This window comes from Capra hircus, chromosome 11 (assembly GCF_001704415.2).
Source record: "Capra hircus breed San Clemente chromosome 11, ASM170441v1, whole genome shotgun sequence".
Lineage (NCBI taxonomy): Eukaryota > Metazoa > Chordata > Mammalia > Artiodactyla > Bovidae > Capra > Capra hircus.
The window spans coordinates 482,282-503,504 of record NC_030818.1 but is presented as its reverse complement, the minus strand read 5'-3'; the positions used below and the strand labels follow the sequence as shown (position 1 = coordinate 503,504).

The window sequence follows — 21,223 nt, the reverse complement described above, 5'->3', positions numbered from 1 at the left end:
ATCCCTTAAGCATATATGTCCACTAAAGAGGTTGAGTACACTGGCCGGGAGAATTTTTGCCCAGTAACCAAGATGCTCCGTGTTGCTGTTCAGGCTTCCTTTCAGCAGGGGGCACTGTAAGTCAACCTAAGCACGTCCTAAGCACCACTGGTGCCTGATACTCACCTGGCTAAGATCTAAGGAATTTACAAACCCATCGTGCATCAGCCAATCCTTGCAACAACTTTGGAAGGGAGGAACTGGACTGTGTTGGCCATGATCCCATACTTAAGGCCAAAGTGTTGGTCTAATTACATCCTGGGACAACAGACCACACTTGGGGCAACACTTTCCTCTAAGATGGTCGCCACCACAAAGCCTTTCCACATAAAGCGAAGGAGCACATTTGCTTTTGTTTCCCTCTCACAAATCTGTGAAGGGAAGAGGAAAGGGGGCCCGAGTAAGACCACACTTGTTCCCTGTGCTGGGGAGACCCGCTGGCCAGGCCTAAGACGTCACAGAAGGAGGAGAAAGGGCTTGGAGGTCCAGGAGGGACCTCAGACAGCCTGCTGTCTGTAACAGAGTTATGCTGAGAGTTCCTTTTGTTATTTTATTGAGCAGCGTTCTGTGCTTCATTTATTTTTTTAGAAGTCATCTTATATCTCTTCTGATTCCATGGATTGACAGAATGTGATTAATGTCACCTCTGCGTTTTCAAATTTAAGTATAAAAATGATCGAATGAAAAAGAAAAGTGTAATGTAAAGTTGTCAAGCGCTTTCGGTTTGCATTTCTCCCTAATCTGTTGATAATTTGTATTTACAGATGCAGCTCTCAGGGAAACCACTTCCTGTGCTGAACAAAGTTTGCTGATAATATAATAAAGGCTGGAAGCTCAAAACGTAACAGCAGCAAAAAAGTCACTACCCTGGACTTCTGGTTACAGACAAGATGTCCTTCTCCATACTCCTCCTGCTAAGAACAGTTGCAAAGCCTGGATATTATAGATGAAACATGAGAAGATTCTGAAATGTAGAGAAGAAGAAAAAGATTGGATAAGGACCCCAGGACCTGAGGAACAACACAGCAGTAAGTTCTCCAGGTTCCTTCTTGACTTCTTATATCTCAGACGGGGCTGGAGAAGCTAGCAACCTAGAAACACCTGTGGGTGCAGGCAAAAAGCCCCCCAAGATAAGCCGGCTCTTTTTAGTTAAAAGAGCAAGAAGATAGTAGCCTAGCAAAACGGAAAACTTCTGGACAAAAACCACCCTGCTGCTGCTGCTGCTGCTGCTGCTAAGTCACTCCAGTCGTGTCCGACTCTGTGCGACCCCACAGACGGCAGCCACCAGGCTCCCCCGTCCCTGGGATTCTCCAGGCAAGAACACTGGAGTGGGCTGCCATTTCCTTCTCCAATGCGTGAAAGTGAAGTCGCTCAGTCATGTCTGACTCTTAGCGACCCCATGGACTGCAGCCCACCAGGCTCCTCCATCCATGGGATTTTCCAGGCAAGAGTACTAGAGTGGGCTGCCTACTCCGGCCAAACACCATGAAAAACAAAGGGGGGGCCTTAGTCCCATACTTGTTATTGAAGGATGAGTGGAGAACCAGACCCTGGAGAAGGGCATAGCAACCCACTCCAGTACTCTTGCCTAGAAATTTTCATGGACAGAGAATCCTGGTGGGCTACACTCCATGGGGTCTCAGAGTTGGACATGACGGAAGTGACTTAGCACATACACAAGCACAGAGAACCAAAACATCCATCCTCTTCTGGTCGTAACAAGATGCTCTGGCAGTCCCTTCACAGCCAGGACGGTGTCAGAAAGGGCTAAGAGCCCAGAATTTCCATCCATGCCTGGGTAAAGCATGCCCCACCACGTGCCGGTGCAAGCCACATAGAGATCCTGGGCTCTCACCCGCTCCCAGAAGTGCAACCACTAAATAACTTACACAAAGCAATACGCAAGAATGCTATACCCCAAACTGGAGTTATGAAGTATATTAAAACATCTCACAGGAAGGCAGGAAAAAGAAAACAGAGGAACAAAAAAGAGAACAGGAAGGAAACGAAAGAGAAAGGGCAGGCTTAGCCCTAATATATGAATCCTGACACAAAGTGTAAATAGCTTATTAGAGGATAACCTTATGGTTGCCGGGGGTGGGGAAGGATGGGGGTAAGGTATAGGTAGTTTGGGGTGGACACGTGCGCGCTGCTGTATTTGGAAGGATCACCAGCGAGGACCTGCTGTGGAGCACAGCGAGCTCCGCTCAATGTCAGGCGGCAGCCTGGGCGGGGCGGGGATTCGAGGGGGAAGGAAGGGATACATGCATGTGTACGCGTGAGGTCCTTTGCTGTCCACCTGAAACTATCACAACTCTGTTAACTGGCTATCAGTTCAGTTCAGTTCAGTCGCTATACTCCAATATAAAATAAAGTTTTTTAAAAACAAATGTAAATACTCTAAATACACCTACTAGAGACTTCCCTGGCAGTCTAGTGGTTAACACTCCATGCTTTCACTTCAGGGCGCCAGGGTTCAATCCCTGGTCAGAGGATTAAGATCCTGCATGCTGCGAAGTGGAGTAAATAAACAAGCAAGCATACTAAAAACACAGAGGTGGGCAGAGCAGATTAGAAAACACGACCCGACAGTAAGCTGTCCACATGAAATTCACCTCAACTGTAACAGGTTGGGAGAAAATATTTGCAAATCACATATCTTACAAAGGACCTGTATCTGGGATATATATCATAAAAAATTCTCAAAACTCAACAGTAAAGAAGTAATTCAAGTAGGAAAAAAACATGAACAGACATTTCACCAAAGAAGATACACAGACAGCAAATAAAAACACATAAAAAGATGTTCAATATCATTATGGAAGTGCCAATTAATTCCACAATGAGATATGGTTAAAATAAAAAGTGATAACCCAAACGCTGACAATGATGTGGAGAAAGCGAATTATTCACTCACTCCGAGTGGGGATGTACACGTTCCCTGGTGGCTCAGTGGTAAGGAATCCGCCTGCAATGCAGAAGACGCAGGAGACGCAGGCTCGATCCCTGGGTCAGGAAGATCATCTGGAGGAGGGCATGGCAACCCACTCCAGTATTCTTGCCTGGAGAAGCCCGTGGACAGAGGAGCCTGGCGGGCTGCAGTCTACAGTGTCGCCAAGAGTCAGACGTGACTGAACTGACCGAGCGCATTGGGGATGTATGACGACAGGGCTACCCGGGCTAGTCTACAGTGTCGCCAAGAGTCAGACGCGACTGAACTGACCAAGAGCACTGGGGATGTATGACGACATACATACTCTAGATGTGGCAGATTCTTACAAAACGAAATCTGCTCTTTACCATACAGCCCTGGATTGCTACTGAGCGCTAAGGAGTACACGACTGATTTATGCAGCTCATTAAGCAGTTCTCGAGAGAATTATGCAAAGTAAAAAAAAATTACATCCGATTACAGTTTCCATTTATATATTTTTGAGACTAAAACATTACATGGGAATTCCCTGGTGATTCACTGGTTAAGAATCCACTTGCCCATGCAGGGGACATGGGCTCCATTCCTGGTCCGGGAACTAAGATCCCACATACCTCGAGGCAACTGAGCCTGTGCCCCACAGCTGAGCCCAAGCAGCAATGTCGATCTCCTGTTGTGATATTCTGCTACACACACACGAGCCTGTACCAATGAAGGAAATTTGTTACAAAGGGTGTACAGTGTCTGTCTGTATCAGTGTTGACAACTGCATGTGAATCTACAATTATAGATTAAAAAGTCAAAATTTTGAAATCTTAATATATATGATCATAGCTAAACACAAATCAAGAAATGTAGTAAACACAAGAAAGGTACAAAAAATAAACAACTTTATTATGGATATTCATCGATTTTTATCACTTTTTGGATATGCAGATGTATCACTTTCATTTAGAAACATGAATTGGTTAGATAAAACACAAGCTGAGTTTCAGAGGTATTACTGGGGCAAGAGAAAGTGATCCCAGTGTTCAGCCTGGGACACTAACTCCCTCCTCCTGAGGCCCACAGTCTTGTCCTTGAGAGTTATAAACCCAAGAGCACTTCCTGGTGGAATGGTGTGACATCATCATGAACTCATGGCAAGGACTCCGGAATCTTGGAAGCCATGGGATCCCAAACACTTGGCTACAGTCCGCGGTCTTCTCCCGCCGCTGTAAGTCTGCATGTTGAGTAAGGGTGGGGGCCTGGGTCTTGAGGGAGCCTCGTGGTGTTCCCTCAGGGTGGGCATCACTCTTTTCTGTCCTAAGGCGAATCTTGGGTCCTGAACTATGTCCTTCCAAACTGTCACAGGGGATGTGGAAGGGGTCACCTGTGAATTTCCAGATGAGTGACTGGGATGCAGTAGAAATACAAATAGGTCTCAAGTTTGGGGGGAAAAGAGAACCAGAGGGGATGTGGGTAAGAGGAGAACAAAAAATCTGGGGAAGAGGGAGAGAGAGTAAAGTGATTTCTACAGAGTACTTGCCCTTGAGAACCCTGGGCACATGCGGACATCATTCAGGGGGAACACTACCCTCGGAAGCACAGGCAGGACTGGACTTCTGCAGGGGGTGCCCCCTCAATCAGCTTCCAGGACTGCTTCAGACGGGCTTGGGGCACTCTGCTCAGACTCTTGCCAGGCTTGCTTGCCCGTGGTTGTATAGTGGCTCACAGGGCTTCCCAGGTGGCCAATGCAGGAGATGCCAGAGGTGGCAGTTTGATCCCCTGGTCCAGAAGGTCCCCTGGAGAAGGAAATGGCAACCCACTCCAGCATTCTTATCTGGGAAATTCCATGGACAAAGAAGCCTGGCAGGCTACAGTCCATGGGTTTGCAAAGAGTTAAACACAACTGAGCGGGCACACACAGGTAGAGCTGATAACATAAGCATGTGAGGTGGTCCAGTTTGACCCTAATGGAAATGCGACTGAGGCTCAGTGGTGGCTGCCACAAGCCATTCTTCCCCTTGAGCGCTGGTCAGACACGAGGTATTTTTTAGTATTTATTCATTTATTTATTTGGTTGTACTGGGTCTTAGATGGGATCTAGTTCCCTGACAAGATGGAACTTGAGGCCCCTGCTTTGGAAGCGTAGAGTCTTAGTCAATGGACCATCAGGGAAGTCCCAGACACATGTTCTAACCCCAAGTCCAAAGAGCTCTAGCCACAGTTAAGGAGCAAACCTGAGACAAATTACATCATTGCTTCCTCACCTGTAAATAGGCGAGTTATATACTTTACCTCATGCCTCATTATAAGGATTGAATGAGGTAATTCCCAACCACTAAAAAATATCTGAAGTTTACTAAGCAGTCAATAACTGTTAGCTACAGTTATTGCTATTTTAAATATTATTTGGTCTCACAATAAGCAAGTTAAGGAGAAAGAAATGGCCTGGTCAAGGTCAAGTTGGTTTCTTTCTTTTCTTTGGTGCCCGGAAAAGACCGGATCCCTCTGAGCTCCTCACTGGCTGCCTCGGAGACAGCTCCAAGCCCACAGGTCTCAGCAGAGAAGAAAAAGGTGTGCATGGAAGGGAAGGCAGGTGTGTGTGGCCAACCGCCCCCTTTATCCCCGGTCTCTGAATGAAGGTGACGGATGGCCATGGCTCCAGCACCCATTCCCCGATCTCTCACGACTGTGGGCCTGCAGGGTGGGGGAAAGGGTGTCCAGGGTGGGGAGACGGAAGGCCACTCTCTGTCCACTTTTTTAGTTAATAAAGACATCAATGACCAGAGAACTTCACATTTATCTCTATAGAGGTGTCCCCCGGGCAGAAAGAGCCATGGAAAGAGGCCCAGGAGCGCAGGATTTCCCCGGCAAAGAAAGGTAATTATTCACTCAATTCCTACCCTCCTTTATGAGGCTTCCGAGGTGGTTTAGTGGGTACAGAATCCACCAGCAATGCAGGAGACACAGGAGATGCAGGTTCGATCCCTGGGTTGGGAAGATCCCCTGGAGGAGGCCAAGGCAACCCACTCCAGTATTCTTGCCTGGAGAATCCCATGGACAGAGGAGCCCAGCAGGCAACAGTTCACGGGATGGCAAAGAGTCGACGCCAAGTGGAACAACCAAGCATGCACGCACACACCCTCCTTCATAGATGAGCACAAAGCGGGTGACGGTCATTCTTATTCTTCAGATTTTATACGCAAAGACCTCAAGGTGAGCAAAGCGAAAAGGAAAGAACCAAGTACTTCCCAGGTGGGTCCCCCATCCTGACCACACAGGGTCCTTCCTCTCTCCAGCAGCTGCCCGGAAGGCGAGCCCTCTGGCCTCCAGTCCTGCCCCTCTGGAGGCTGCCCCTGAGCAGAGAACCAGGAAGATGAGAGGCCGGAAGAGGAAGAAACTAACAGATGTCAAGGCAGGTATGTGTCCTTGGCTTCCCTAGCCCTGCACAAAGCATCAGTCACTGCTGAGTAACCACTGTCATCTTGCCCTCATGGTGGTTCTTGGGTGGCAGGATCCTGTCTTCAGGTGAGCTAACAGGACGGATTCAGGACTCCCAGGTGGGTCAGATCTTGTTTCCACAGGAGTCTTGTGTTCACAGAGTCTTGTTCCTGCAGCAGCCCACAAGAGCAGCTCCCTGGCCTCCTGCCCCAGCTCCTCAGAAGCTGTCTCTGAGTTGAAGTCCTGGAATAAGAGGGAGCGGAAGAGGAACGTATGGACTGTCAATCACATAGAGGGAATGAAACTCAGGATGAACAAGAGGAGAAGACCTAGCTACCGTCCGGAAGACCAAGAAGCCTTCTACCGACTTCTGGGTGTGTGTTCTGAGCCGGTGGAGGGTCAGGTCTCTTCTACACTGAGGATCCCAGGGGCTCAGGGATCGTGGCCAAGACCCCCTGGGGCTTGGAGCTGACAGATGTCCAAGTGGCGTAGCAGCAGATCACCAGGCTTTCATGCTCTGGTTCTGCTGCGGTGCCAATGGCTTTTCCTCTGAGACAAGTTCTTGGAGGGAGAAGAGAAAAAGACTCATGGCTATGTTCAATGATCATGACAGTTTAAGACAAATCAAGGAGGGAATTCCCTGCCCACATTTATTCCATCCAGTTAAGGTTTTAGAGATCAGTGGTGAAAGGACCAACTAGATCTTGCTGCCTTGATGGTCAAAGGGGGAGGAGGCCCAGAATAATTACAAAATAAGTAATTTGCCAGTGACAAATGCAGAGAAGGAAAATTCTGGAAAGGCAGTGACACCTGAATATCCATTGGCAGGACTGATGCTGAAGCTGAAGCTCCAGTACTTTGGCCACCTGATGTGAAGAGCTGACTCAGAAAAAACCAACATCAATGACACCTAGGGGCTTCTCAGGTGGCGCTGGTGGTAAAGAACCCACCTGCCAGTGCAGGAGACACAAGAGACGGGCTCAAACCCTGGGTGGGGAAGGTCCCCTGGAGGAGGGCCTGGCACCCCACTCCAGGATTCTTGCCTGGAGCATCCCAGGGACAGAGGAGCCTGACGGGCTACAGTCCATGGGGTCGCAGAGAGTCAGACAGACTGAAGGGACTTAGCACACAGCACAATGGCACCTGGAGAGGGACTGTGGACAAGAGCAGGGGTTCTGTGACACAGATCCTCAGGCGAGGTCTGCAGAGGTGACGCCATGACCTGAGGAGGTGGGGGACGACACAGAAATGACCCTGTCCACAGATCCTCAGGCGAGGTCTGCAGAGGTGACGCCATGACCTGAGGAGGTGGGGGACGACACAGAAATGACCCTGTCCACTAGCTGCATGCAGTTATTCAAGTTTAACACTGAACATTCTCAACTTCTGAAGCTCAGTTCCTGGCTCTTCTCACCAGCCACATTTCATATGCTCAGCAGCCACACATGGCCAACAGCTACCTTTTTTTTTTCTGCACTGGGTGTCCACTGCTGCAGTCAGGCTCTCTGCAGCTTCTGTGCGCAGGCTTCTCCTTGTGGGGGCTTCTCCTCCTGCAGAGCACAGGCCCCGTGCTCAGGCTTCAGCAGTCGCGGCGCGCGGGCTTAGCTGCCTCACGGCATGCGGAGCCCTCCCTCCGGAGCAGGGGTCGGGCTTGCGTCCCCGCACTGGCAGGCAGATCGCTGCCCACTACGCCGCCAGGAAGTCCTGACAGCTGCCACGCTGGGTAGAAAGATCCAGGCCATCTTCACCATCACACAGCTGGGAGCCAGGCTTTCAGCTGCTCCCTGTGTCAGGGAGGGAAAACGATCCACAAGCCCTCCATCCTCCCATCTGTGCAAATGTCACTGTCCAGGGTAAGGAGTGAAGAACAAGGAGGCTCTGAAATTCTCACCACTGGAAAATGGTGACCTCCAAGGGACAACTGTAGCCCCCCATGAGCCTGCTGGGAGCAGGTGAGGCCAGGTTACTATCTGCAGGAAATGGCAGAATCCAGGAGAAAGAGGGCAGGATGCCCAGTGCCGCCCACCGCAGCTTGGGGGAGGGTATGAACTCCCCACTGCCCACACAGGGTGCTTGGTTATCAGATGGGGCAGAAAGACTTACAGTGTGAGGAAGCAACAAGCAATGTGGTGCCCAGAGGCCCAAGGTCATATCTAAGCTTTGGCTCCAGGAATACTATGTTAAAACTTTGAGAACCAGGTTTGTATCTCTTCATGAAGCACACTTACCAACTTCTATGTGTTGAAGATTAAATAACAATAGCAACCCCCCCCCCCGCCCCCCCCCCCCCGCCAACCGCCGCAGCTGAGACCCACTCTCTGTGTCAATGGCAAAAAACAGCTTTGTCACTCTTGTTAAAGCTCTGAGCCTCCCACTGGGAGAGAGAGTTGCCTGCATTCCCTGAAATAGAGGAAGGGGGAGAGGTTTCCCATCCTCCTCCTCCCTGTGAGCTGAAATCCCACAGCCCCAGACTCGCTGCTCCCGGGCCCTCATCACGCCTCCCTTCCTTTGCAGAGGATCCAGTCATCCAGAGCTTCTTGGAAGCTGACATTTTCCTGAAGGTGTCTGACAAGGTACTCACAGCACTAACATGGGGAGGGACTGAGGGACTGCAAGGTCACCACCCCACGGGCGCAGGGACAGAGGACCAGGCATCAGCCTGGGCGGAAGCCCTGAGTGACCCACCCCTAGTGCCAGAAAGGACGGACGGACGAACTGGCAGTGCCCTGCACCGGCCCTGAGCATCTCCTCCCTGGCCTCCTGTTGTCGGCTCGTCTCCACATGCCAAAGGGCCAGGAGGCCCCCAGCAAGGCCCACCCTGGGTGACTCTCCCACCTGGGTGGGGCACACGGCCCATTCAGAATGCTCTCCCTGCCATCCAGCCCTGGCTGCCCTCCCCTGCTCTCTGTCTCACGCAGTACCTGCTGTCCATGGTGGTGGAGTACTTTGGCCGTGTGGGGCTGCCTGGTCACCTCTACAACAGGATCCACTTCTTCCTGGCCCTGTGAGCGCTGCCCGAGGGCCCCCAGTGGTGGTTCAAGGCCTTCAAAGAGTCACAGGGTCAGAGGAGGGGAAGGCAACCAGTCAGATCCTGGGGTGATGAATGTAGCCAGGAGACACCGCACACTGCCCGAAGACAGTGACCCAAGGTGGAGACCCCCAGGGGAATGACAGCAGCCAGAACCTTGCCCTGGGCCGGACAGGCTCGGTGCTGAGTGCCGTCCTGTTGTCTGGATCCAGGAGCTCCAGCCAATGGGGCTCCCCTGGACCCCAGGCCTGGATACTCTGTCCCGGATGCTGGCTCCTCCAGGGGACCTCGGCAGCCTCTCCACTGCCCACCTTTGCCCTGAGGCTGGGAGTCCTCAAAGGCCGAGTCCAGCCTGCCCTCTTTCCTGGTGGCAGCTACATCGCCTCCGACATGGAAGAAGACAACCCCACGTCCAAGCGGAGCATCTTCCAGTTCCTGCTGGGCAGGGAGCACTGGCCAGACCTCTATAAGGAGTTCCTCAAGCTGAAGGTGGAATTCTTCCACGCGATGGGGCACCGAGCCTGGGTCACCCCTGAGTTGTGTGAGGAGGTCTGTCGGGGATGAGGGCTGGGGGCCACACCCCAGAGGTGAGGGGCTGGCTCCTTCCTCAGGGGGCTTACCCCACTGCGCTTCCCTTTTAGATCCAGGCTCAGAACCCACATCACTGGGTCTGGAGTCGGGCACGCCACTGCGCCCCCTAGGTTCCCACGGAAATGGAATGGGGAGTGCAGCTGGTCCAAGTGAGTACGGGGCTTCCTGGTGGGGACGACGCCACCTCCCTACGCCCTTGCAGTCACCTCCAGGGCTGGTGGGCACAAGGAGGAAGTGCCACTGTGTCCCTGGATGCATGATTAGCCTAGTAAGCGCTCTGAGAACTCCCGTGGTACAGAAAGTAATTACTGTGTTTATATTAAAATTCTCCTAACGGATTCCATTATGGAATCATGAACTATGCTGTACAAGGTCCCAATTTGCATATCAATCTTTCTTCTTCTTCTTCTTTTTTTTTTTTTTAGGAAAACTCTTGAAAATGTTGATCTAAGTCATGAAAACCTCTGCAGGGTTTTGATCTGAGTTGAAAATTTTAAATATAAATACATGAAAAACACTGAGGTCATCCTTTCTGGAAAAGGAGCTATTACCCTGGTGGCTCTTGGAGGAAAAAAAAAGGAGAAAGATTAATTCCAGCATGTCATCCAAAGTTCTGTGTGCTTTGCTCCCTGGGCTGGGTCCCTGAAGGATGCGGCAGGGTCTAGCCTCACAAGGATGGAAGGAGCTCCTAGAGCTCTCTGGTCTTTTGAACAAGTAAGCTCACTGGAAAATAAAGCAGCACACATGTGGAGGTGAAAGAGGACAGGTGTGGAGGCGACAGAGGACAGGTGTGGAGGCTCAGCATCCGACAGGCAGCACACTTCAGTATTTGTCTTCTTTGCCTTTAATTCCATTTTTCTGTGTGGATCTGCTCTGAGTGAAGGGAGCTCATCCATGAAGGGCATGAGGAACCCTCCGCCTGGGCTGGAACAATCCTGTGAGCTGAGTGCCCACCCCACGCCCCGTCTCACTGCAGGGCGTGACAAGGTGCACTCTGACCCCAGGAGAAAGAAAAGGAGAGACAGAGCAGGGTGGGTGTGTTCTGAGATGAACCGAGTTTGGTATCAAGTTCCATTCATCCCCAGCATTTTATGTGACAACCAAGAATATGTCAGGATACATATTCCTACCGTACATATCAGGAGTCTCAAAATTCCAAAGAAAACAGCATTCTAACGACAATAATAAAGAGAGAACAGCAGTCAGAGGGGCCCCTCCTGGGCCTGGCCATGATAAAGACAACGAGGGTGACAAGGATTCTCCCAGAGGCCGTCCTCTGCGCACCTGGAGCTGTGGTCCTGACAGCCTCCTCACCAGGGGGCCTGCCACCCACCTGACCCCTCTCTCTCTCTCCTCCCCCCCAACTGGGGGGCAGCATCAGACAGACAGAAAGCACTGGGTGGGTCTCCAGCTCTCTGCAGGCCTATGGACCATCGCGAACGGAACCTGCGGTGCCAAACCAGCCAGTGGTATGATGGCCCCTGGCCTCCCAGTGGGTGTCAGCCAACGAGGCCCTGAGCCTGAGGGCCCTAGAAGGGCTGAGCAGTAACATGGAGGGGCCCCAAGGGAGCCAAGACCAGAGCAGGCACCTCCATGGAGACCGAGGGCAGGCAGAGGGAGAAGGGCTGGAAAGTGCAGCAGCAGGCCTGCACTGCCAGGGAGGAAGAACCTGAAGAAGAGCCCAGAGAAACGACCAGGCGGGAGGAAAAGAGGTGGAGGCAGGAAGGAGAGGAACACAGGAGCAGAGAGGACGGCCAAGGACGCCCGGAGCCAACCTGCTGGAGAGCGGCCATACCCAGCGAGACAGGACACTCCAGCCGAGGGACCGGGGGCAGACACGGAGCAGCGAGACGGGACACTCCAGCCGAAGGAGCAGGGGCAGACAAGGAGCAGCGAGACGGGACACTCCAGCCAAAGGACCAGGGGCAGACACGGGGCAGCGAGACGGGACACTCCAGCCGAGGGACTTGGGGCAGACACGGGGCAGCAAGACAGGACACTCCAGCTGAAGGACCGGGGCAGACACTGAGCAGCGAGATGGGACGCTCCAGCCGAGGGACCGAGGGCAGACACGGAGCATATGGGCGGGTGGCCCGAAGGCTGACACGGAGTGGGAACAGCAGAGGGGGCTCAGCAGTGAAGAACCCTTCTGCCAACGCAGGAGACGAGGGCTCAATACCTGGGTCAGGAAGATTCCCCTGGAGAAGGAACTGGCAGCCCACTGAAGTATTCTTGCCAGGGAAACCCTATGGACAGAGGAGCCTGGCAGGCTCCTGGGGTTGCAAAGAGTTGGACACAACTGAGCAACTTTCACTTTCTTTCATATGAGCAGCCCCTTTAGGGACAAAGTTTTATTACTGAGCAGTTGCTACACAGTATTACTGGGTAATTGCCAGACAGAAACTGTTGAGCTCTTCATCTTTTTTTTCCCATGAAAATGTCTAGTTTTGCCAAGAAATTTCTGCTAAGGTTCCCAGGAACCTCACAGTCAAGTGTTAGAACAGTTGGTCTTGTAAAAAGCCAACTCCTTTCAGGAAGCAATACAATTGTTGTTCAATGCTATTTCATGAAGGTTTAGCATTTTCTTCGCGTCTTCGAACCTTCCAGAAGCAAAGGACCATAGTACTTCCGGCCTGTGAAGCCCAGCCAGTGCTTCCCCAGAAGGCCAGCTGGGCTAAGGGGCGGATCTCTCCCCAGGGTGGCCACTGAGGGGCAGACCAGCAGGACTGGACAACAGGCCTCACCGTGCCCCCACCCACCTTCCTGTGAGTGCAGGCCTGGGGAGCCCGACTCAAGTGGGGCCAGGCCCAGAAGACTCCAGCAGCTCTGCTAAAAGGTCCCCTTGGCATGTGGGAGGCGGCCCACGGCCTCCTGGAGGTCACTGCCGCTGCAGTGCTGAGAATGGTGCCGTCAGCAGAGCTGGTACAGGGAGGGCAGGATTGCAAAGAAACGTGTGGGTTTCAGAGATTAGCTGGGCCTGATCATGGAAACGGCAAGAGAACAGCACTGGGAACTCAGGGGAGACTGCCAAGCGGCGAGGGCGGCACAGCCCAGGGGAGCCGCGTGGTCGGCACTCTGCACAGGCTGTGTCTGCACCTGGGTCGTCACACCCGACACAGCGTCCCGGGGTGTGCTCAGGAGCCCAAGCAGCAACGGTGCTGGCCAGGGGAAGCAGACGGAGGGGCTTCTGGGGCAGAGGATGCAGAGGCCCCAGGGCAGGGTGCCACGCAGAGCTGGCATTTATGCCCTGCAGCCGGGTGAGCACCTCCACCCTCTTGTCCACCCACAGCAGCTTCGCCTCCTCTCCCTCCTGCAGGCCGCGCCTGGCATCTCCCGCTGGCACCTCCGAGGGCACTCTTCTTACCTGGCCCCCATGGGAAATGTGGGTGGAGGCTGAGGAGTGAGGAGGAGCGGGTGAAGATGCCCAGCTGACATCCAGGCACTGCACAGGGCACACGCGGTGGCCCATAGGCTGGAGCCTGGAGGGAGGTGGCACAGAGCACACCCAGCCCTCCCCTGGGGATCTGCAGACTTCACCCCAAGGGCTGGCGCTGCTCTCATCTGATCTTACAGGTGCTAATGACAGTGGGTCTGCTCAGGATTCTTCCTTCTTCCTTCAACTCCAGAGTTCTACACATTTACCCAAAAATACCTGCTTAATCTCTGAAATGCTACAGTGAGTAGAATGGAAACATTCCTGATAAGAGAAAGATATGCACACAAATAAACACAAACGAAAGAAACACGAGTGGCCTTAAGTAGCTTTCAGCCACTGCTCCTGTGACAAGGCCCCCAGGAACACGACTTGCCAGGCCAGGACCCCAGCAGGTCTGGGTTGTGAGTGCACACGGTCCACAGAGCTTGGCACCTACCCTTAGGAATCGAGATGGCACCACTGACTACAGCGACGAGGCGGCAGACCACACCTGACTGAGCCCTGGAGGGAAGCACTGGAAGCCACGTGCTTATTCAGATTTTCAGTGCTTTTATTGAATTTAGTATAAAATTCTTTTCCTAAACTTCCTATTTCATGTTCTAATGTACCACGGAAGAAATATTTTTGGCTAAAAGAGAAGAGTTTAAGATGGTTGTTGCATGACTAAGAAAGCAGCACACAGACTAATTCAATAAATGTAATTCCAAGGAAATACACACAAAGACCTTTGATTTTCCAAAGATGTGCAGAGAAAGCAAGTCACCTGTCTACTTTTTAAGGTGTTCATACATAAACTCTGCCTGGTGCAATAGCAAGTAACTCACTTCACCAGCCTCTTTCCGAGTGTCCACTGGACCAGGAAGATGGGCAGCCGTGGACCAAGCTCCCTGCATGAACAGCATGGCCTGGGTGCCCAGGCTTGCCCGGGCAGCGACTGGGAGTCGTGCGGCCTCGGGCCGGCCATGTCCTGCTCTGACCCTCAGGTCTCAGCTGTGGAACAGAGGCAGGACCAGGGGTCACCCAAGGGAGTGTCTGGTGTAGATGCCTGTCCGATGGGCTCCCCTCATCTGGAGCCTCCAGGTCCGGCCCTCCGAGCAGCCCCCACTCTGCATGCGCGCCACACTGCACACCAACAGAAGACGCAGCAAAGCGAGAGGATGGCGAACAGGCAGGTCTTCCTCACCCACGGGCCAAAGCCACGAATGTGGTTTTAGAGGCTTTTACCAAAGAAGACTTTTCTGAAGCTCGCGACTGCACTGAGAAGCAGCCACCCTATTTCAGAGCAGGGGGAGCCTGGTCTTGGAAGCAGGAAGTGACAGTCACCTGGGAGCTGTGGGAACCAGCGCCAGTGTCTGCATGGTGCAGGCAGTGTTGACGCCGCCCCTCCCAGCCTGGGAGAGCCCTCTTAGGAGGCTCTCTTCCCACCTTGCCTCTGCTCCCTTCCACTGCTGGTTCACAACCGCAGACACAGCAGGCGCAGGGCGACCAGATTCTGTCCCCTCTCCCACTGCTGGGCTGGAAAGATCATCACACAGGGAGGCTTCTCCCACAAAATTTGGTCAGCATGAGGATGGGGAACCCAGAAGAGGCCCCCAAACCTTAAGAAGGAGGTAATAAAATCTTCCTGGTTTGGTCTCAGATTGGCCCACGGCCTTCAGTTTCACCCAGCTCCCAATGGTGTCTCCCGGCTGGCCCACTCAGGATGGGTTTGGCACCTGCGTCCCTTGGAGTCCTAACACGTCCCTTTCTCTAATAATTTCTTCTCCGCTCCATGGCTCTCGTTCCCAGCCTCCATCTGGGCTCCCACACCCAGGGGCTCCATCCGCCCAGCAGGTTCACCAGCCTGACACCACCACCAGGCTGAGAGACCCAAATCCTGCCCCCTTCTCACCTCTTTAGGATGTCAGGGGGGCCCCTAAACTGGGACATGCCCCTCTCAGTAAGCTGTGAAGTCGGCTGGTTCTCAGGCAAAGGGTGAGAGCGTGGCCTTACTTAAGGAAGATCGGGCAGCACTCAGAAGCTCTGAGGCTTCCACCACTGGTGTCCCTGCTCAGGCCTGGCGAACATGCCTCAGAGCTGCCCCCAAGTTCATGCCTTCACTGCTTTGAAAGGCATTCAAGGTAGGAGCACAGGTGTCAACATCCATCAGGGAAACAGTATTAATGTACTGTTTCTTTAATTACGTCCATCTATGGAGGCAATGCCACACATTTCCACCTGTGTAAGCAGAGGAGATGGACGGACAGAACTAGCAGCGAGTGAGGAACCACATTATGACAGACGCCACCAAGACGCGCCAGAGTCTGCATCTCCCCTTTGTGAGAGAGCACTGAATGAGGTGGAATTTATTTCCCGCCAACATGCAGCAGCAGGAAGTGACGGGGCCACTTCTGGGCCCACTTGGAACCGGAAGCGTCTTTCTCCAACTCTTCCTCCTCCACGGCTATGAGGAGACTAAAATGTCCTGGATGGTGAGTTATACTCTCAAGATTTTCAGGGAGCCCATGAACAGCTGGCACTGACTTCTCCAATGATTCAAGCATGCTTACTCAGGAGTCAACTGTTCAGAATATCCTCTGTCTCCTCAGGAGGCCTGGGATATAAAGACAACGCTGTTTCCAGACTGCAACCTTCCAGCCCGCTGAATCCCTGATAAAGCCTGATTGTTGCTTCTGTTGACAACATTCTAATGACCGTTCACCTTCTACATGACAATTCGTAAGTAACTCAAGTCATTCTTCAATCAGGGAAAAGCTTACAAGTTACAAACAACTCGGAGTGAAGACACCAATAGTTGCCCAGTACTGACTTCTTTAGGTCCTGGCTCAAATGGAATTTTCATAATCTACCTTTTTTTTTAACTAGAAGAAAAACTTTTAAATGTGAAGGAAGCACATTTCACCCTCTCATTCAGCCACTCTGCCCTTGATTCACACGTGAGGTTAAGACAGGAAGGGTCTGAATAGAACCACTATGCACACTTTTGGGATGCAAGGAGCAAACACCATTTGGGTTTTTGTCAAAATCTCAGTGGAAACATTTCTATTTGCTTTAATTTTCACTTTTGAAATTAACTGTAGAATCTCACAATTCAGGATGTGGAAATGTGAAATCACAAGATAGACCTTGCAGCTTTGATTAGTTTAAGGTCCCACTGGCCATTTAAGGAGGCAGAGGACATCTCAGAATCTAAACAACAGGAAGTTTTCTTCTTCTTAGTCTAGAAACCTGAAGCTGTATCTTATATATATTTGTATATATATATATATTTGTATCTTATACAAATACCGTTCCTCATCATCTAGTCCAAAAACTTGATGTGGGTGTATATTCTCTAAATCCTGGGTGGAAATGAACTGTCTTTTATTTTAAAATGCAATTTCTGAAGACGTCTCTGTAGTGAGAATTTTCTCTATTTAGAGCAGGACTCGTGCTAGGCAGTTCTTTACTAGGGTATAAATCTCCTCCTGTTTAAGACGATCCATCATACTATGGCACTGTCACAGGATGAACAAGCTTACTTTAGACAACGGTGACTCCAGTTCAGTTCAGTTCAGTCGCTCGGTCGTGTCCGACTCTTTGCGACCCCATGAACCGCAGCACGCCAGGCCTCCCTGTCCATCACCAACTCCCAGAGTTCACCCAAACTCATGTCCATCGAGTTGGTGATGCCATCCAGCCATCTCATCCTCTTTCTCCTCCTGCCCCAAATCCCTCCCAGCATCAGTCTTTTCCAATGAGTCAACTCTTCGCAAGTGGTGACACCTTTGAAAATGATAAAAGCCCTTTGTTGCTGCAGAAAGTAAAATTATTTAACAGAGCCTTTTAAAAACAAACGCATTACTATATGTAAAACAGACAGCTAGTGGGAAGTTACTGTGCAACACAAGAAGCTCAACACAATGCTCAGTGACAACGTGGAGGGATGAGGTGGAGCGAGGGTGGAGGGAGGTTCAAGACGGAGGGGGTGTATGTATCCTTATGGTGATTCACACTGTTGTATGGTAGAAGCCAACAGGATGTCGTAAAGCAATTATCCTCCAATTAAAAATAGATTAAAAAAAACAGTGAACATCTCCGTAATGCCCCCTGCACAAAACCTGCATTCCTGAGCATAAAGCCACTTCACCTGAACCACCGGAGCTGAAAGATTCCAAAAACTAACATACACCCCAGTGCCCACTGGGCTCTACTCTGAAAAATCTTAATCATCAAGAGTTTTGAAAACAAACCAAAACATTTTATTTACAAAAGTAAAATTTCAATTCATTTTTATATATCCTATCACGTTAATGCCGACAGCAACAGAGTCTCTGGGATATTTGAAACATCTGGATTTTAAAATACACTGAGGTCTGTGCAGCTCATTCCCCACAGCTATATTATAAAACTTAGAAGGGTTTCTATAGCTTTGTCATTTGGTCACATTTTTTGTGCAGAAGTCACGCTTCAGGGTAGGCTTACCACCAGCCATGATCACATAACCATTGGCTGTGGGTTTCCAAGGAGCAGAGGAGCCAATCTCAGCAAGGCCCGCACTGGCATCTTCAGCTGTTTAAATCTGAAGAGGAGTTCTGCGAAGCTTGTGCTCCCTGAAGAAACGGAATGGAAGGGAAGGGTCACACGTCACTCAACAAAGTCAGCCTCTTTCAAGGAAGCTTCAGACACACAATCACGTTTAAAGTTGGTATTCTTCTCTTTGAAAACAACTGCTAAAAGACACTACTACTTACCTTCGGATTTCCCTCATACACTCTAGGAGATGACTTGATATAAAACTTTAATTTATTCCATTCTGTATTTCTGAAACTGACTTATAACTATGTGAAACAATTAATACTATCTACATACATATATTATTTAAATATAATTAATAAATACGCCCAGCGCCTCCCTGGTGGCTCAGAGGTAAGGCATCCACCTGCCAATGCAAGAGATGTGGGTTCAATCCCTGGATTAGGAAGATCCCCTGGAGAAGGAAATGGCAGGTTCTAGCATTCTTGCTTGGAAATCCCCATGGACAGAGGAGACTGGTGGGCTACAGTTCAAGGGTCACAAAGAGTCAGATATGACTTAGCAAACAAACATCAACAGATTTCCTAAGGCCTCGTTAAAACCAAAGACAGGGAACAAGTGCATAAGAGCTATGAAAACAGCTCCAATGTCCTGATACACTATGGAATCCAACAGACCATTCAGACTTGGTGTGACCATCACTGTGGTCAGCCTGAACATTCCCCTTGCCATCTGTCTTCTGTTTGCTCTGTCCTCTGCTCCCCTCTCCCCCTTTTGGACTGAGTGCTTTCCATGACTCCACCAGAGCTCCTCTGTTGCCTACTAGCTCCGTTTTCTTATGTTTAGTGGCTGCTTTTGGATTTATAGTATTATCTTTACCTTCACATGAGATCACACCTACTCACAGGTAGTAAGAGCCTGATGGCTACACTTCCATTTCTCCCCACCCAGTCTTTCTGCTGTGCTTACACATGTCACTTTTCAGAATTTACAAACACCAGTAGTAGTACACTGTTTTTTTTAGGAGTCAGCTGTCTTCTAAAGAGCAGTCTGAAAGGAACAAACCTTACGTACATAGCCCTGTAGTGGCCATTTCCTGCTCTTCCTTTCTGTAGGTCTGTATTTCCATCCGGTATTCTTTTCCTTCCGTCTACAGGACTTACTATGACATTTCCAGTAGTGTGGGTCTGCTGGTTAAGATTTCTTTCAGCTTCTGTGGTCTTTTTTTTTTTTTTTTTTAAGATATTTTTGCTGGGTGTAGTGTTTTTCCTTTGAGTTCTTTACAGATGTTACCCCATTAACTTATCACTGGCCATGCTGCCTATGAAAAATATGCACTCTTATTTTTGTTTCTCCGTAACGTGCTCTTTTCCTCTGGCTGCTTTTAAGATTTTTTTTGGACAATTTATTATATACCTTAGCATAACTTTCTTTATGTTTCTCAGACTTTGATTCGTTGGACTTCCTGAAACAGCTTTCACCAACCTTGGAAACTTTCCAGCTGTTATTTCATCAAGTGTTTTTTCTGTCCCTCTCCCCCATTTTTCTCTTCAGGGACCTCAATCTCTTGTAAACTGGGTACTTAAAGTACCAGAATTTCTTCCTCCATTTTAATGCTCTGTTCCTGTTTTACAATTTTCTTCTTTTTGCATTTCATTTTGCATAGTTTCTAATGCTATGTCTTCAAACTCAATTATTCTATTCTGCAATGTCTCATCTGCTATCAATCCAATTCAGTGTATTTTTCTCCTCAGAAATATAGTTTTCATCTCTAAAAGTTCAATTAGATTCTTTTCATATCTTCTGCATCTCTTAATGTTTTGAAGTACGGAACCGAGTCATAAGAACTGTTCTGATGTCCCTGTCTGCTAAGTAACACCCACTGACTTCTCGCCTCTTTCATTGTAAGTTGCTTTCCTGTTCCTTTGTATGCCAGACATCAGTGAATTTTACCTTCCTGGCTGCTGGATATTTTCATATTTCTGTATTCTTGAACTTTGTTCCTGAATGTAGTCACATTACTTGATTTAATCCTTTTGTATTGTGCTTTTAGTATTTTTTTAGGTGGGATTAGAACTCTATTTAGTTTAAGGCTAAACATTTCCCATTATTGAGGCAAGATGTTCCTGAGTAAGGCCCCTTGAATTGTGAAGTTGTGGGAACAGGTACTGATCCTGTCGTTGCGCAGTCGCTAAATTACGTCTGATCCCCCGAGACTCCATGGACTATAGCAGGCCAGGTTTCCCTGTCCTTCAGCATCTCCGAGTTTGCTCAGACTTTATGTCCATTGAGTCAGTGATGCCATTCAACCATCTCACCCTCTGTCAGCCCCTTGTCCTCCAGCTCTCAATCTTTCCCAGCATCGGGATGTTTCCCAATGAGTTGGCTCTTTTCATCAGGTGGAAAAAGTACTGGAGCTTCAGCTTCAGGATCAGTCCTTCCAATGAATATTCAGGGTTGATTTCCTTTAGGATTGACTGGCTTGATCTCCGTGTTATCCAAGGGACTCTCAAGAGTCTTCTCCAGCACAATTCAAAAGCATCAATTCTTCAGTGCTCAGACTTCTTTATGATCCAACTCTCTCACATCCATACATGACTGCCTGAAAAACCATAGCCTTAACTATATGCATCTCTGTCAGCAAAGTGATGTCTCTGCTTTTTAATACGCTGTCTAGGTTTGTCATAGCTTTCCTTCCAAGGAATCTTCTAATTTTGTGGCTGTAGTCACCATCAGCAGTGACTTTTGGAGTCCAAGAAAACAAAATCTGCCACTGTTCCCACTGTTTCTGAATCTGCATAAACTGGGAATGTGCCCTCTAGTCCACCTGGACAGTTTTCCCCTCAGCCTTGGGAAATTCCTTCACATGCACGTGCTGAGCAATAAGGACGCCCTAATATTGGAGGGGGCCCATCTGCAGGGGTCTGGACAGTTCTCCCCTCAGCCTCGGGAGATTCCTTCACATGCACGTGCTGAGCAGTAAGGACGCCCTAATATTGGAGGGGGCCCGTCTGCAGGGGTCTGGACAGTTCTCCCCTCAGCCTCGGGAGATTCCTTCACATGCACGTGCTGAGCAGTAAGGACACCCTGATATTGGAGGGCCCGTCTGCAGGGGTCTGGACAGTTCTCCCCTCAGCCTCGGGAGATTCCTTCACATGCACGTGCTGAGCAGTAAGGACACCCTAATATTGGAGGGGGCCCGTCTGCAGGGGTCTGGACAGTTCTCCCCTCAGCCTCGGGAGATTCCTTCACATGC

At 50.2% G+C, this 21,223-nt stretch overlaps 1 protein-coding gene across 2 annotated transcripts in view; it reads right to left on the bottom strand.

Moving 5' to 3' along the window:
* The window catches only part of ANAPC1 (anaphase promoting complex subunit 1), a 95,602-nt gene continuing 92,055 nt past the window's right edge, over positions 17,677-21,223 (bottom strand). For both annotated transcript variants that reach the window (XM_018054804.1, XM_018054805.1), the window contains exon 48: positions 17,677-18,044. In XM_018054804.1, the coding sequence (XP_017910293.1) occupies positions 17,929-18,044 (116 nt within the window). In that variant the 3' untranslated portion in view covers positions 17,677-17,928. The remainder of the gene's footprint in view (positions 18,045-21,223) is intronic.